Raw genomic sequence first — 17,587 nt, forward strand, 5'->3', positions numbered from 1 at the left:
GGATTCTAGAGGATAGAAATCGATCAAGTCTCAAGGGATCACCTCAGTGTCTGCATCAATACAGACCCAAACCCCCTTTTCCCTTGTTTTTATGATGAGCGTATGGCTTTATGCATAAGTTCCAAGTTTAATGGGATTTCCACTACTCCCTCGGTGAATGTCTCAAGATGAATTTTCTCCGGACGCTCATTGTACAAGCCGCTGCTGGATGCAGTAAACAAATTGCCACTCTGGTTTTTTGATAAACTAATCTAGGCCACTGGCAGGAAAAAAAGCTCTATATAAAATAGAACCAGTAACATAATGATATTGAGATGAGAAAAAAAAGAGGTCAATTCACTGCACCAACATTCTTCAGTTGGAAGCAAGAAATTGTTTTGGAGCAGTTCAGGAGTAATTTGTTACATTTTTTTTGACACTGGGCTTTTATTCTCTTTGCATTTTCTCTCCTCTTTTCCTTTTACCTTTCTTTCTTAGCTGGCTTACAGTGGTGTGTGTGCATGTATATATAATATGTGTGTGTGTACATGTGTATGTTTTGTGTGCATATGTGTGTGTGTGTGTGTGTGTGTGTGTGTGTGTATGTATATATGTGTGTGTGTGTATATATATATATATATATATATATATATATATATATATATAATATTATACAGTTGTGCTCAAATGTTTACATACCCTGGCAGAAATTGTGAAATTTTGGCATTTATATTGAGAACATGACTAATCGTGCCAAAAACTGTCTTTTATTTAAGGATAGTGATCACATGAAGCTATTTATTATCACATTGTTTATTTTTATTTTTTTGGGCTTTTTAAATCGCAATTGGTCTGTGTATAAATAGTCAATGAGTTTGTTAGCTCTCACAGTGGATACACTAAGCAGGCTAAATACTAAGCCATGGAGAGCAGAAAAGAACAGCTAAAAGGCCTGCGTAACAAGGTAATGAAACTTTACAAAGATGGAAAAGGATATAAAAATATATCGAAATATATACTAAGCCATGGAGAGCAGAAAAGGACAGTCAAAAGGCCTGCGTAACAAGGTAATGAAACGTTACAAAGATGGAAAAGGATATCAAAAGATATCCAAAGCCTTGAATATGCCAGTCAGTACTGTTCAATAATTTATTTAATAAGTGGAAAATGTGGGGATCTCTTGATACCAAACCAAGGTCAAGAAAGATTTCAGCCACAGCTGCCACAGGAATTGTTTGGGATACAAAATACAAACACAAGGATAACTCCACCGTTAAACAGATGATACTACAACAAAAAAGAGCTGCATGGTCAAGTTGCCAGAAAAAAGCCTTTACTGCACAAGTTCCACAAAAAAAGTCTGGTTACAATATGCCCAACACCTTGACAGGCTTCCTTCTGGCAACTCAGCCACGCAGCTCTTTTTTGTTCAAGTATAGTTGAATTGTGCACCTGAAAAACAACTACACTGTCTTTTTGGAGAGCAGCCTGTATTTCTCCTGAGGTTACCTATGGGTTTTCTTTGTGTCCTGGGCAATTCTTCCACCAGTTGTGGCTGCAATCTTGCTTGGTCTACCTGACCTTGGCTTGGTATCAAAAGAGCCCCGAATTTTCCACTTCTTAACAAGGGATTAAACAGTACTGCCTGGCATATTCAAGGCTTTGGGTATCTTTGTATATATATATTTTTTTTATCTTTATAAAGTTCCATTACTTTGTTACGCAGGTCTTTTGACTGTTCTTTTCTACCTCCTTATGGCTCAGTGTCTAGCCTGCTTAGTGCATCCAAGTGAGAGTTAACAAACTCATTGACTATTTATACACAGACACTAATTGGGATTTAAAAAGCCACAAATGTGAGAGATGTAACATTTAATTGCCATTTTAACCTGTGTGTGCCACCTTCTGTGTCTGTACCAAGTCCAAACATTCCAGGGTATGTAAACTTTTGATCAGGGCCATTTTGGCAATGTTATTGCCAAAATTTCACAATTTCTGCCAGGGTATGCAAACTTTTGAGCGCAACTGTGTGTGTGTGTGTGTGTGTGTGTGTGTGTGTGTGTGTGTGTGTATATATATATATATATATATATATATATATATATATATATATATATATATATAATTATGTATGTGTGTGTATATATATATATATATATATATATATATACGGATACCTGCCTTTACACGCAATGCACATGAACGTTAATGACATCCCAGTCTTTGTAGGGTTCAATATTGAATTGGCTGACCCCTTGCAGCTTTAACAGCTTCAACTCTTCTGGGAAGGCTGTCCACAAGGTTTAGGAGGGTGTCTATGGGAATGTTTTACCATTCTTCCAGAGGCACATTTTGTGAGGTCAGGCACTGATGTTGGATGAGAGGGCCTGGATCGCAGGCTCCGCTTCCAAATTCCTCCCAAAGGTGTTCTATCGGGTCAGGTCAGGACTTTGTGCAGGCCAGTCAAGTTCCTCCACCCCAAACTTACTTATCCATGTCTTTATAGACCTTGATTTGTGCACTGGTCCAAATCATTTGTTGGAGAAAAATTATGGTGTGGGTTTTTTTCATGGGTTGGTCCCTTAGTTGCAGTGAAGAGATTAAGACAACAGCATTTTGGACAATTTCATGCTTCCAACTTTGTGGGAATAGTCTGGAGATAGCCCCTTCATGTTCCAATATGACTGCGCAAAAGTGCACAAAGCAAGGTCCATAAAGACATGGAGAAATGTGAGGAAAGAAAAGCTGATAAACAGCTTCTGTTTACAACCGTGATCAGCTGTCGTTGGACACAGCAGATCATGTGATTGGCCCTTTATCCCAATTTGTGATCAGCTGAGTCTGAAGGACAGCACTCACCACCCATGCATCGCAGGGGGTGCGAGGGCAGCACAATCATGGGAGAATGTCCACGGATGCCCCCCTGGCAAAGTAAGTCCACACTGTAGCTGTCTTTCAGCTAGAGCGTGGGTGTGAAGTGGTTAAAGTCAATGAGGATCCAATTCAAACAGGCCAGACCTAAAGAGTTTATTATTGCCTCATAGGTTGCAAAGACCAGAGAAGGTGTAGTTTTCCTTGGGATATGGGTTTGCAATACTTTATATCGTTAACATCTGTCCTTTAACACCTTCCTGCCTGCGTTGTCCCCAGAAAAGTAATAGTGGATGGATCTTCCAATGGGGGCACTAGTTCTGGTGACCTTGTTGCCTCCAAGAGATTCCCTTAATTAGCAGGGATATTCTCTGACTTCCTGTTTTGGCTGTGGGGTATGAAGTCAAAATAAATCTCTCTAATTGGGGGTAAAGATGGCAAAAATAAACCTTACCAGGGTTATAACCCTCCATTACTCTATCCAAAATGAAAAAAAAGTTATGCGTGTCATCCTATTTTAATGAAGATCAATATTTAGATATTGTGCCACATTAAAAACACTTGAATGGTGATTTATTTGCAAAGTTCTGTCCATTGTGTCGGGTAATTCTAATAAATACTAATGCTAGAATGCCCTATTGAAGACCGCATGCTGTTTGCTAATATATGCAGAAATACGTTTGAACCGTACAGGACACCAATCAAAATTTTTTAGATGGTTTCATGTTAGCTGCATAATAGTCTAAGGATGTGTCTCAACATTGACTAAAATCCCCTTTACCTACAGGTTTCTTGCTATATTTTAGCCACATATGTTGAGAAATAAACTGAAGGAAACCAGATACAAAAAAAGACTCGGTTCACACTTGAGAATGCAGCAGCTCACAGCAGGAGTCCAGTGTGTCTCCATTCACCATTTCAGGTACAATTTCAGCCCAAATTTTGGGCTGAATTCGGACTTGAAACTGACCAAAAGACACACAGGGCTCCTGTGCAATTCGAACCGGCTCCATAGAGAGCTGGTCACAATCTCCTGCTATGCAAATTGGATGCGGGGGAAAAACACACGTCCAATTTGCAATAGTGCGAACCCAACCAACGTGTTGCCCCTTCTAACGCTGCTGCCCTAAGCACTTGTCCACGGGTGCCTCATGGCAACTATAGCCCTGGTTATGCTTTTAAAATGGGCACCACAAGGGAAATGGGACACATACCAAATCCTTCATCAAACGTCCTAAAGTATACAACTGAAAGAGAATTTCTGAGCTGCGGGCAGACATTTTTCATTCTTTATACAGTTCATCATTTACTTTAGCTGTGGCTCCCAGACAGTCAGATGTCAGAATTTACACAATGGTATATAAGCCTAATGTATTTTAGTGTTGATATGCATTAGCTGTATGCTTAAAGTTAACAAAGAATGTAACGTGAGCGCATTAGGTGGACATCCTATAGGAATGAGAAATACTTGTGTCAAGGGCATATCTGCAGGTTTTTTTTTTTTTTTTTGGTGGATCTAGAGTAGTCAGAGAAAGTAGATATATCAATTCACCATTCCGTTCTTATCTCGTTGTTTACAGTTCTATTATTATATCAGTATGGAAACACATCTGTTGTCTGTGGCATCAGCTGTAATGTTTGCACACAAACTCTCGAGAGTTGTTCTACTTGAATAAATAAATGAAGTTGGAGTTGTGGTATGCCGCTTTGTTTTAGAATGCTCTTAAAAGATCTTGCTCCCTCTTTTACAATAAAAAAAATGTTTATCATCTGTTTTATTTATTATTCATTTAACCACTTGCTTACTGGGCACTTAAACCTGATTTCTGTCCATGTAAATTTTCAGCTTTCAATGCTGTCGCACTTTCAACTGCGCGGTCATACAACACCGTACCCATATGACCTTTTTATAAAAAATTTTTTACACAGGTACAGCTTTCTTTTAGTAGTAAGTAGTAAGTCACCACTGGATTTTACACCCCTTTCACACCAGTGCATTTTGCAGGCGCTATAGCGTTAGAAATAGCGCTTGCAATCCGCCCTAAAGAAGCTGCACCATTGTGTGTAGTGTGAAAGCCCCAAGGGCTTTCACACTACAGCGGTGCGCTGGCAGGACGTCAGAAAAAAGTCCTGCCAGCAGCTTCTTTGGAGCGGTGAAGGAGCGGTGTGTTTACCGCTCCTCCGCCGATGCTCCCCATTGAAATCAATGGGGCAGTGCTGTAATACCGCCGGCAAAATGGCGCTATTGCGGCGTATTGCCGGCGGTTTTAACCCATTTGCGGCCACTAGCGGGGGGGTAAAAGCTCCCGCTAGCGGCTGAAATGCGTCGCAAGTCCGGCGGTAAAATGCTGCTAAAAATAGCGGAGTTTTACCGCCGATGCAATGGGCGGTGTGGTGTGAAAGGGGTCTTAACATTTTTGCTAAACAAATTAAAAAAATTATCCTTTTTCTTTTTTTATGTTCTAACTTTTTGCAAATTAAGCCCCATACACACGATTGGACTTTCCGACAACAACACCATGGAATTTTGTTTGAAGGGTGTTGGCTCCAACTTGTCTTGCATACACACGGTCACGCGAATGTTGGTCAACAATTACAAACGTAGTGACATACAAGACGCACGTGATATCTCCATTACGTACGCTAGTTTTACAAAACCAAGCACTTCCGGCTCATCCTTGATTCCGAGCATGCATGTCTGTTTATATATTTGTCCGACAGACTTGTGTACACGCGATCGGAAAGTCCGACAACACACATTTGTTGGCGGAAAATTTGAGAACATGCTAGCCAACATTTGTTGGCGGAAAGTGCGAGAACAATTGTCCGATGGAGCATACACACGATCGGACTTACCACCAAAAAGCTCACATCCAACATTTACCATTGGAAAATCGGATCGCGTGTACGGGCCTTAAGTAATTTTTCTCCTTCACTGATGTGCACTGATGGGCAGCACTGATGGGTGGCATTGATAGGCAGCACTGATGAGGAGACACTGATGGGCAGCATTAATGGCACTGATGGGCAGCGCTGATGGCACTGATGAACCCTGATTATCTGTGTGCATGTCCCCTGTCAGTATTGCCGGTTACCGTCTCTCCTCACATTGTGACAGGAAAGTACTGTCGATAATCAGCAATTCTGTTTACACTGTGATCGGACACAGCTGATCATGTGGTAAAGGGTTGCTGTGATTGGCCCTGTACCATAATCTGTGATCGTCTGTGTCTAAAGGACTGAGTGTGTCGGATGTGCACCACAGGGGGCTTGCAAGGGACATTGTTAAGAGGCCATCATGGATGTCCTCCTGTAACCGAGTGTGTGCTGTAGCCGTCTTTTGGCTAAGTCGTGATTAGGAAATGGTTAAAGGCGTTTTCCATCGTTCAGAAATTGAGATGCTCCTAACCCTCCCCATCAATAAAAAGTCACAATTAACTGGGCTTGTATAATGTAGCACACATTTTTCTATGTATCCAGCAGCTGACATGGTTCTACTGATGGCAATCTAGCACAGGATTTAAATCCACACGGGGGATTCAATCCACTTAATCCAAACACCATGAAATGTGTCAAGGCAAATGTTGATTGTCCATGAACATGATGGAAGGTGTGAAAGTTTGTGAAATGGTCCTGTTCTTATTACACAAGACAATCGCCATGGTGCTCTGAAGACTGGACCATGTGCTAATTGTTCAAGTTGTATGGCTGATGGTGTGTACCTAGATGAGCATAGATCAACATTACAGAACAAGTCCACAAGTCAACTCAACTCAAACTCTATTAGGTATACCATGGCCTGAACTAATGAGAACTTTCAGACACCTTATTCCTCTCCTTGACATTTTCCTCAAAGCTGTTAATGTTTATTTCTGAGTAATGCAATATAAACTACAATTCTTTCAAGCACTCTAGTTTGAATTAATTTCTATGAAGTTCACCTGAAGATCTTTCCCCCACCTACCCAACCCTTTGGTTCTCCTCTGCCTGACTTATGGCACCTACATTGACCACTTGACCTTCGGAAGTTTTTACCCCCTTCATGACCTGGATTTATTTATTTTTTGCTACCTGCCAATTGCTCGGTCATGCAACACTGTACCCCAAATACATTTATATTATATTTTTTTTTTAACGCAAACAGAGCTTTCTTTTGATGGCATTTGATCACCGCTATTTTTTTTTTTTATATAAACAAAAAAAAGGCATTATTTCTACTTTGTTATAAAACATATTCAATAAAATCTAAGGCTAGTTAGTGGTAAAACGTTGCTAGTTTTAGCTGCACTTTATCGTCATTATCGGCACTTTTCGGCTACTAGCGGGGTGCTTTTAACCCCCACTGGCGGCCGAAGAAAGCGTCAAAAGTGCCCATGTTGCAGGACTTTTTTTTTTTCCCTGTCCTGAAAGCGCACCGCCCCAGTGTGAAAGCACTCGGGCTTTCACACTGGGGAGGCTTGAAAAGCACCTCAGTGTGAAAAGGGTCTAATTTCTTCATAAATGTAGCAGAAAATGTTTTCTGTTACATGTCATAAGTGCTGGCAGCGATCGGGGTTGATCGGCAAGTGGTTAAATCGGTACTGACACCATTCCTATGGTTGCAAGACTGCAAGAGCATTTTTTTTTTTTGGTCATTATTTTTTACGTTTTAATAAAGGTAAAAGCAGATCTTTTAAAGGTACCCTTCCACCTTGTTTATAATTAATGATTAAATAATAAAACCTAACATGCAGTTACCTGTGCAGCAAGGGTCCCCATGACACCAGGCCCCTTACCATAATTTTTGTTTATTGCATTCAACAGTGAGTTTTCACATGAAAAGACAAATGTTATCATTGTATGCTTATATATAATAATTGAACCAAGACAAAGCCCAGCTTGTGATAACAAAGGGTAGGGTAGCCTGGAGCATGGTCACAGCTGCAGTATATCAGTTAAATGAATAAAAGGATAAGATCAGTAGATCAGTGAAGTACTCCATTTAAAAATAACATCAATAGCCAGTTAATGGTTCATAATCAAAGCATTTTTCTATGGGACTATAGCCTTTCAGTACCGCCATAAACAGGAAAAAAAAATCAACTTTGAGTCGCTCATCCATTAGCTTCCATGCTTCTGTAGGCTGCACTTTTGGTTAGTAAGAGAGAAAATCAGTGGTGGTTTTGCTATTTAAATGATAGAATGATTTACCAAATAGGGATACAATTAGGCAAGTTATGAAAATATGTCCACAACTTCAGAGACCTGAGGCATCTGGGAGTTGTTGCAGGAGTCAGCTGGCAAGACCCACAGATCTTCTTTACCAGTCGAGCAAATTACTATCTTTGTAGCAAGTTGTTTTGACTTGTGACTTTTTTTTTTTTAAGGTTCTTTGCGTTAAATGCAAGGATGCAATTAAAATCCTTGTAATATATTAATGTGCTTTTACTACACAAATGTGCATAGTAGCTCATTATGAAATACTTACCTTAGAACGAGGAAGCTAATCCCGGTCACCGCCCAGAGAGCTGACATTTCCCCTAAGCGTGTCTTCCGGGTTCGCGGCCCTGGCGATGTGAGTGGCAGGAGTCGCAATGTCGTCGCTCCCTCACATGCGCGTTGGAAACCTTCTTTCCTGCAAAGTCTGGTAGCGTCTGCCGGACTTTCAGCCGGACCTTCATGATGTCAGCAGCTGCATTTAAATTGAATATCTCCTAAACCGTACAGGTTTAGGAGATATTCATTTTACCTACAAGTAAGCCTTATAAAAATATTTAAAAAAAAAGGTATACAGCCACTTTAAGCTGCTGGTCCTTTTTATTTGGAAAGCTTAGGTAGACAATTCCACATGGGAGTATCCTTTTTTAATACTTCCTTTCCCATAGTCTTCGATGGATTGAACATTTTCCAATTCAACCTAATAGATGGCGCGATTGTATCATACATGCTATAGGTTATATATGTCAAAAGGTCAAGCTACTCTATATTGCCAAAAGTATTGGGGTGCCTGCCTTTACACGCACATGGACTTTAATGGCATCCCGTTCTTGGTCTGTAGGGTTCAATTTTGCATTGGCCCACCCTTTGCAGCTATAACAGCTTCAACTCTTCGTGGAAGGTTGTCCACAAGGTTTAATAGCATCTCTATGGGAATGTTTAACTATTCTTCCAAAAGCACATTTGGGAGCTCAGGCACTGATGTTGGACGAGAAAGCCTGGCTCGCAGTCTCCCCTCTAATTCATCCCAAAGATGTTCTATTGGGTTGAGGTCAGGACTCTCTGTGGGCCAGTCAAGTTCCTCCACCACAAACTCGTCTATGTCTTTATGGACCTTGCTTTGTGCACTGGTCCAAACCATTTGGTGAAGGGGGGATTATGGTGTGGGGTTGCTTTTCAGGGGTTGGGCTTGGCTCCTTAGTTCCAGTGAAGGGAATTCTTAAGGTGTCAGCATACCAAGACATTTTGGACAATTCCATGCTCCCAACTTTGTGGGAAGAGTTTGGGGGATGGCCCCTTCCTGTTCCAACATGACTGCACACCAGTGTACAAAGCAAGGGCCATAAAGACATGGGTGAGCGAGTTTGGGGTGGAGGAACTTGCCTCAACCTGATAGAACAGCTTTGGGATGAATTTGAGCAGAGACTGCAAAACCGTTTTAATTGTGTTATCGTGCAAACTAGCTACGGAGTGTGATGGAGAACGGCTGTTACAAAAATACTGGTATGTTATTAAGACTAGATGTGGGAGAGCAAAAGCACATTATATTGAGATTGGACACGTACAGCACATAGTTTATTGGTAGATGGGCATGTTTTTAGTGACAAAATATTAACATTTTTTTACAGAAAAAATTGGCCAAGTGGAAGGAATTCAGATAAACAATTATTTATCTCTTCTGCATTTATTCTATATATATAAAAAAAAAAAAAAAAAAATACTTAAAGGATTGTGCTATGACTCTTCCTGAAAAGCTATTGCTATACATTTGCTTATTTTTGTTCATAGGGATTTTCCCTTTTTTTTCTTCTTTTTACTGCTATCTTACATAAAGCTACTGTATATAGCAACCTATGTCACATCTTTTCTCCCATGGTTTCTAGAGTCTGTGATTTGCTAGATCTTATCATATCTTAAGGATTCATATACAGAGCTCATTCCTCTTTATAGATGATCAGTAATCCTTTTTCACAGGAGTGACAGGATTTAGGAAACCTCAAATGCAATTATCACAGCTATGGAACCTAAGCCAGACTAAATTGTTTATTCCATGCCTTCTGCTCACCTGGGCCTGGTAGACAAGCTTTAAAGTCTAAACATCCATATGACTGCTTGTGATAAATGTACCATCCACCCTTTCATTCTGTAATCTAATATTTCACAGCAAAACAGGCTGAGGAATTTTCTATGAAAGAGAAATTATACCGGTATATCAAAGTTCAGGTTGATTTTGAGGATATTTAACATAGTTTTACATTTATGTTCGAATTGTAGTTGATTTACTAAAACTGGAGCAGCTCTGCAGAGAAACCAATTGGCTTCCAGTTTTTTTTTTTTTTTAAAAGCTTGATTGAACAAGTTAGAAGCTGATTGGCTGCCATGCAGAGCTGCACCATATTTTGCACTCTCCAGTTTTCGTAAATCGACCCCATTGTATTTCCCAGGGGATAAAATGTATTTCTGATATATACAGATAGTGAGGAAGGAAAGTTAAGCCTGCCAACATGCCACCCTGCCTTGATCTGTAATGCCTCTCTTTTTTTGCTAGTGTTCTAGAAGTCTGGATGCCTTTTCATCAGTGCAGCTGAAAGTCTTAACTATATTTTGACAATCTCTTTATTCTTTTGTTTTCACTTTTTTTGTTAGTCAAGATACTCTGTACACCTTAGATATTTTTTACTTTGGGGAATCAAGACTTTGATAAAGCCACCTGAGCTGGTCTTTACACAGCAGCTTCCTGGATTGACATATCCTCAGCAATAGCTTTGGAAGCCCTACCCAGACCCTGTTGGATTGAAGATTGCGGAGCTAGCCTGCAATGTGACCTTTTGGCACTTGGCTTTGCATGGTGGTGCCTTGTAGACTTGTGGGTACTGCAGCAGTTGCAGTTCATTGTTAGGGTTAGAACCATAGCAAAGCTTCTGGTGTAATCCAGTCACCAAGTACTCAAGAACTGAGTATGGCTTGTCTGAAGGATCAGGAGCTACCTCACAGTTGGTACTTTTGGGTGTCATTTTAAAATTGCCACCTCTGCCATCTTACTATGGCAATGATGACTAAGGCTTCAAGAAATGAGCACTAATGGCATCCTTATGTGCAGTGTTTCACGTGATTTTCACTCTTCACCCCACCATTCATCATTGAAGAAGGATCATCCTGCTGTTGCTCGTGCTTCTGATGCACCTCATGGATAATCTGTTCTATAATCTCGTTCCACTGCCCACCTACAGCGACTTGGTCATCTCAGCCCTCTCCACTGCATTGCATACATTTAATTTACTTCTTTCTTGCTCTGTTAGGCTGCCAGTAGAAAATAATATGGGATATGGGGAAGCATGAATCTCACTCCATGTGACTGCACTGATGATTGGCATGTTACAGTTACTTGAGTGCAGGGTGACTTCTCAGTCCTGTGTAAGCTCTAAATGGAGTGAATTTACACGTGGCTGTCTTTGTTTGCAACTGACAGCTGAATAGAGCTACATGAAGAAATGTGATGTGGTGGTGGTGAGGGGTCATGAAAGTGAACCTGCTGCTTCATTTCACTTAGACAAAGCTCCGATTAACTTCACTTTCACAGCTATGCAGTATGGCTGGAATATGAATGCTTTTATACTGTAGTGTTTTGGCTATCCAGAGAACAGTAACACTCGTAGGTGTGCACAGCCTATTGTATTAAGGTGTGCACCCCAAAGCTCAAATACATTTGTGTGTGTGTGCGCGTGTGTATACAGTATATACTGACTGTGTCAGCAGCACAATGGATGGTGTCAGTAAGGCAGAGAGTGGTGTCAGTAGGGCAATGGACGGTGTCGGTTATTTTTTTTTATTTTTTTATGTTTTTACAATTGTATTTTTTAGGAACCCCATTAGGGGACTGTCACCTTGGATCAATCAAGACTGCCGGTCCATAGCAGGGAAGAAGCTTTATTCATAGGTAGCATAGATACATATGGGTGAGGTCCTTACATGCATAGATTCAAGCGAGGAGTCCCACCCGGTGACCACAGACTTGGCTTTTAATAGTAGTAAAAAGAGGAAGTTAAAGGAGTCCTAAGTCTCTGGGCATATGCTGGCAGCTCATTGGACTTAACTTTATTGTCTGTGTCAGCAAACCTTACAAGCTAAGAATATTACCATATACTGTATAGTTATAGGAAAGAAAAACAACGCTTGGGTGTGTACAGGATATAATCGCCATCTTGCAATACTTCTTAAGTGTCCTTAATTAAGCCTATAAGATGGAGAACAGGCACAAACAGTTCTTTGATAATTCCAATAGGGACTTTGGTGAAATATCTAAATGTCTAAACGGGGAATCAGCACCACACTGGGTAATTAGGGTGTGCCCATGCACATCTGGTACACCCTGTGTGCATGTCAATGCCTCTACTTGAGATTATCAAACTTTACTTCTAATTTCAGTAAGACACTGGTGTATTGCTTAATGGAGCTAATTCTTTGATGCCAAAGCATTTCTTACAAAACAACTTGTTCTTTTGGCTCATTGGTTTGTAAATTGCAGAATTGCATTTGCTTGTAGCATGTAAAAGCAAAACGTTACAGGTTAATTCGGGATACAGAGCACTTATTCAAGGCTCACTTAGCTTGCAGGTCTTATAAAGAAGATGTAACACAAAGAAACATCCGATCAGGTCAGTTACATAATAGAGGAGAGTGTCAGCATCTCAGTTGTAGGTAATTGGTAAACTGGAAACAAGGTACTAAAATTGCCTGTATCAAGACCAGGAGATGAGCAAGCATGTTAACATGAGCACCAATAATGGTTCTGAGTGAAAATATAACTAGATTGCAAATATTCAGACTGTGATCTTTTATAGTTGTGGTTGTTTGTTTTTTGTTTTTTTATTTCTTTGAGAAACCATATATAAAATTATGCCTGCTAGTAATGAACATGGCAGTCCACACCGATATAACGTTTACTGAAGACCGCCTATTCATAGGGAGAACCAATCCACCCACGTAAACGGTTAGAAATGTTCTGTGTAGACTTGAATAAATAATAAAAAAAAAAATATATATATATAAAATAAATTGTAAAAGGGGATTAGCACAGTCACAGTGAGCATCTTGGACCAGATAGAGATGCCTGAAGATGATGGTATAAAAATAGAGAATTTAGATTTTTTTCCTCTTGATTTTTATTTTCATGAGGCTACAGCATCTTTAGCGAGATTAACACCTTGGACCCAAGAAAAAGGATGGGAACGAAAGAATAACACATTTTTTTATAGCATTTGCTTGCAACAGCATCACATCAAAGTAGGTGTAGCATTGGACCAGGCAGGAAGCCCAACACTGAAAAAAGATTCTCTCTTGGAATCCCCCTCTTGTTCCACCTCATGGTCACTACTGCAAGCTTTGATTTATTGTATCATCACACATGGTTATAACCATTTTGTATAATGCTCGTTTTCTTCTTGTTTTTTTGTTTTGGTACAATGCCATCAGTATGTATAATTGTCATCTTTTTCTTCACAGCTCCACCTACTGTTCGGATCATCCATTCAGGCTTGGCCTGTAATATAGAGGAAGAAAGATATTCAGAACGTGTCTATACGATACGAGAGGGTGAAACTCTGGAGTTGACCTGCCTAGTCACGGGACACCCCCGTCCACAGGTGAGTAAGAATAGCAGTTGCCCTTACTAAAATTAAATTAGTTGGCTAGTAATTACAAGAAAAATATATATGTATATCTGAATTTGAAGGAGCTATGCAGATGAAAATGTCCAATTGCCAATTTTTGTTGTATATCTTTATAGTCTCTAAAGTGTATCTAAAGTGATGCTTTTTTTTGTTTTGGATAGAGTGGTGCATAATTGGAACTCATACGTTTTTTTTATTTTTTTATTTTCAGTCTGTGTCCCTACTGGGGTGACTTATCTTGTTTGTTATGACCAGGACCGAAAAAGAGAAATAATCAAAAATTTTGAGCTGACGCCTGAATAGGATGTCAGCAGGTTTCCCTCACATCGAAGAGATTTCCTTTCACTTCCTTGCTTTAAGTATTCTCTACTCTGTCTAAAGCTAAAAAATAGAGCCAGTCCTAAAAAGATGAAATTTCAATTTAGGGTAGGTGATGGCTGGTACGCAAGTAGCACTTATCTTTGGACCTTGGTGCAAGGATTGTGTCCAGATCTCCATCACTCTCGCCTTCAGTAATTACTCATGTACATCCTTGCTGCCACCCTAATAAACTGCAGGTCTGTAAGCAACAGAGTAGGTTGCACCAGTATGATCCATTCTTCTTTGGAGTAAGCATATTGGCATTAACATTTTCTCTTCTAGTGATGGGAAGGGTGTAATCGAACGCTATACAATTCCTGTAACTAGAGAAATGTACCCCCTCTCCTATGCGCTAATCTCCAAGCGTCATAAGGAGGAGGTTTCCGAGTAAAGTGACCTGTGTTCCCACAGAAGTGAGCCTCAATTGCAACTATAATCCTAGTTAAAACAAACTCAGACTTCTTATACTTTTTGTTGGGCTAGCAGTGACATGATCTACCCAGCTTGTCAAGTCCATGTTAGATGAAGACTTTGTATTTTCGCCCTGTTTGAAAAAGAACGACACTCTGTCCAGGGGGGTGCAGGGCTTGAGCGCCGTCCTCACCCGAACTGGTTCTTCGTCAAACTTCAAGTCCCTGGTGCTGTCATACTTACCGTGAGCAGCTGGTTGTGATTCCTTGTGGCTTCACAGCTGGCTGCCAGTGGGTGCGATTCTTTGTGGCTTCACAGCCGGCTGTGCTTGTGAAAGCCACGCTGTGCTTTCAGAACGATCCCGCAGCCCTCTGGGACCGGTAATGTGTCCCAGAAAATTGCAGGAGGGAAGGGGGTGAAGGAGATATTCCAGTGGATCTGCTATGGCATTCCGGCCAGAAGAGGGAGTGGGAACCCTTTAAAACTAGGTACTCACTACCCTGCTCTCCAAAAAAGTCCCAAAAAAAGGAGGCAGGAGGAGGACATACAGCTTTATTTCCTACCCACTTTATTTTTTAAATAAACATATTATACTTAGCTGCTCCGTGCAATGGTTTTGCACAGAGCAGCCCCAATTCTCTTCTTTTTGGGTCACCCCTGGTGGTCCTGACTCCTCCCCCATGCCAAGTGCCCCAATACCAAGTCTCTTACTATGGGGAACTCAGGCAGACTCTCTCTCGAGCCTCGTTCTGGATCTCCATTCACCCAGTGTGGCTTAGCCTCTCCTCTCACTCTCTCCTCCTTAGCTTACTGGCTGTGATTGACAGCAGCAGGAGCAAATGGCTACCTGTGTGAGCGAATGAGGAGAGAGAGACCCGGGAGAGCTGATGCTTTTTATGTACATCACTGGATAGAGATGAGGCTCAAGTAAGTATAAGAGGGGGAGCTGCACCCAGAAGGTTTTTTTACCTTCATGCCTAGAAAAACCTGTATGCAGCAGCCCCCCTAATACTTACCTGAGTCCCCTTGAACCAGCGATGTCCACGAGTACCTTGCTTCTCCGGGGACTCGCAATCCTGATTGGCTTTTGGAAGCAGCAAGAGCCATTGGCTCTTGTTGCTATCAATTACAACCAGTGAGCCAATCCAGAGATGGGGAGGGGCTGAATTGTGGCTCTGTGTGTGAATGGACACACAGAGCCACCCCACACACAGTGTGCCAGCTTGGGTGCCCCCACAGCAAGCTGCTTTCTGTGGGGGCACCCGGCAGGAGCCAGGAGCGCCAGCGTGGGACCCGAGAAAAGGAGGATCTGGGCTTCTCTGTGTTAAACCACTGCACAGAGCAGTTGAATAGAACATGTTTCCTAGATTGTAAGCTCTAACGAGCATGGCCCTCTGATTCACCCTGTCTTCAATTGTATTGTAGTGTAATGTCTACCCTAATGTTGTAAAGCGCTGCGTAAACTGTTGGCGCTATATAAATCCTGTATAATATAATAATATTTTTAAAGAAGAAAAAACAAGACTTTACAAGGTAAAAAAATAAAAATAAAAACGTAAGCCTTTAGAACCACTTTAATGTTGCAAAAAAATATTGGTTTTAGTTGACCTTGACCTTCAACCTATGGATGAATACAGACCATGAATGAATGCACTTGGGTTTGGTGTTCACACCTAGGGTTGCCACCTCACCCTTTTCACCCAAACACATATGAATTACACAGGTTTTAAATCGGTTGTATACCCCGCTTTCACAATTTTACCTACAGGCAAGCCTTATTATTGCAACCTGTACGGTTTAGGAGATATTCCCCTTGCATGCAGCCGCTGACGTCAGCGGCGCATGCGCTCTGAAGGTCCAGCGGATGCTGCCGGAAAATCAGAGCTCCTTGCCGGACTTCATCGCGGCTCCGGCCACTCACAGTGCCGGAACCATGAACCCGGAAGAAACGCAGAGGGAACATGTCAGCTCCCTCAACGGTGACCGGGAGGCGATGCCAGCGCTTTGTTCTAAGGTAAGTTTTTCATAATGAGCTAATATGTAGTGCACAATAGCTCATTATGCCTTTTGCCTTTTATAGGTTTTTTTTTTTTTTTTTTTTTTTTTTGCAGGTATACAACCGCCTCAGGGATAATTTAATGCAGATAAGGCACCAAGTGAGTTTAATTACCACCTTAATCAGCTACAGAACCTGTGTAATTAATATGCGCTCAGTTTTAAAGGGATGAGGGGGCCAACCTATTAACACCATGCGTTTTGTTTGATGGTATATTTTACATGCATTTCAATAAAGAATCCGCACATCTATAGTAATGTTTTAAAAATATATTAATACACAAACTGGCTTATATGAAAGACAGAGTAATGAAATTGTTTAGAAGGTATGTGGATGAAAAGGTGGAGGTCCATTTTTTTTTCCCTTTTACCTGGAACATTTCTCCAACCTCTGTTCCATTCCTCCGAGAACACCATATTTATCCTTCCCGACCTCTCTGCCTGCCCTGTACTGCATTTTTACTTGTTGGAGATTGTGTCAAGATGGGACTGGGTATATTATTGCTGCGCTGTAATTATGCCTGCAGTTGTGTAACGTGTCATGTAGTCTTGAAAACAAATAATCTGTAGCTTTCGCCAACTTGGTCCTATTGCTGGCTCTCTGCCTTCCTCTCCGGCTTTCTGTGCTGTGAATCTTAAGCAGCAAGCTGCTACACATTGTGCAAATAGCAGGAGATGAAAGCTGAAAGACCCATCCCTGAGAATGAATCTGTTTATATGGCTATAGTGTTACTGTATTTAAAACTATGTGACAATACAGAGCCTGAAAAAACTTCACATGAAAAAGCCTGACAAGTTGCATTATGACAAAAGTGGAATGCTTTATAAAAAACTATTTTGGAAGCAATCGGAGTAGACTAATGAGAGATCATTCTGCTCTGGTTCAAAGTTGGCAGCTATTTGGTCCTTTTTCTTTTTTTTTGGGGGGGCTTTTTATGTAAGACATCAAAGGGACGCTCGTATGGCGATGTTGTTGAACCACTTTGTCTGGAAAACTTAGTATAAGGGTTTATTTAATGGACTGTGTATCAGCAACAGTATAGTGG

General features: G+C 41.0%; 1 protein-coding gene across 2 annotated transcripts in view; it reads left to right on the forward strand.

The window, feature by feature from the left end:
- MDGA2 (MAM domain containing glycosylphosphatidylinositol anchor 2) overlaps positions 1–17,587 on the forward strand; it is a 1,078,966-nt gene that overhangs the window by 471,494 nt on the left and 589,885 nt on the right. For both annotated transcript variants that reach the window (XM_077463546.1, XM_077463547.1), the window contains exon 2: positions 13,549–13,688. In XM_077463546.1, the coding sequence (XP_077319672.1) occupies positions 13,549–13,688 (140 nt within the window). The remainder of the gene's footprint in view (positions 1–13,548; positions 13,689–17,587) is intronic.

The sequence above is a fragment of the Lithobates pipiens genome, unplaced genomic scaffold (assembly GCF_037356315.1).
Source record: "Lithobates pipiens isolate NorthernLeopardFrog02 unplaced genomic scaffold, aLitPip1_a1.2 Scaffold_30, whole genome shotgun sequence".
Taxonomy (NCBI): domain Eukaryota; kingdom Metazoa; phylum Chordata; class Amphibia; order Anura; family Ranidae; genus Lithobates; species Lithobates pipiens.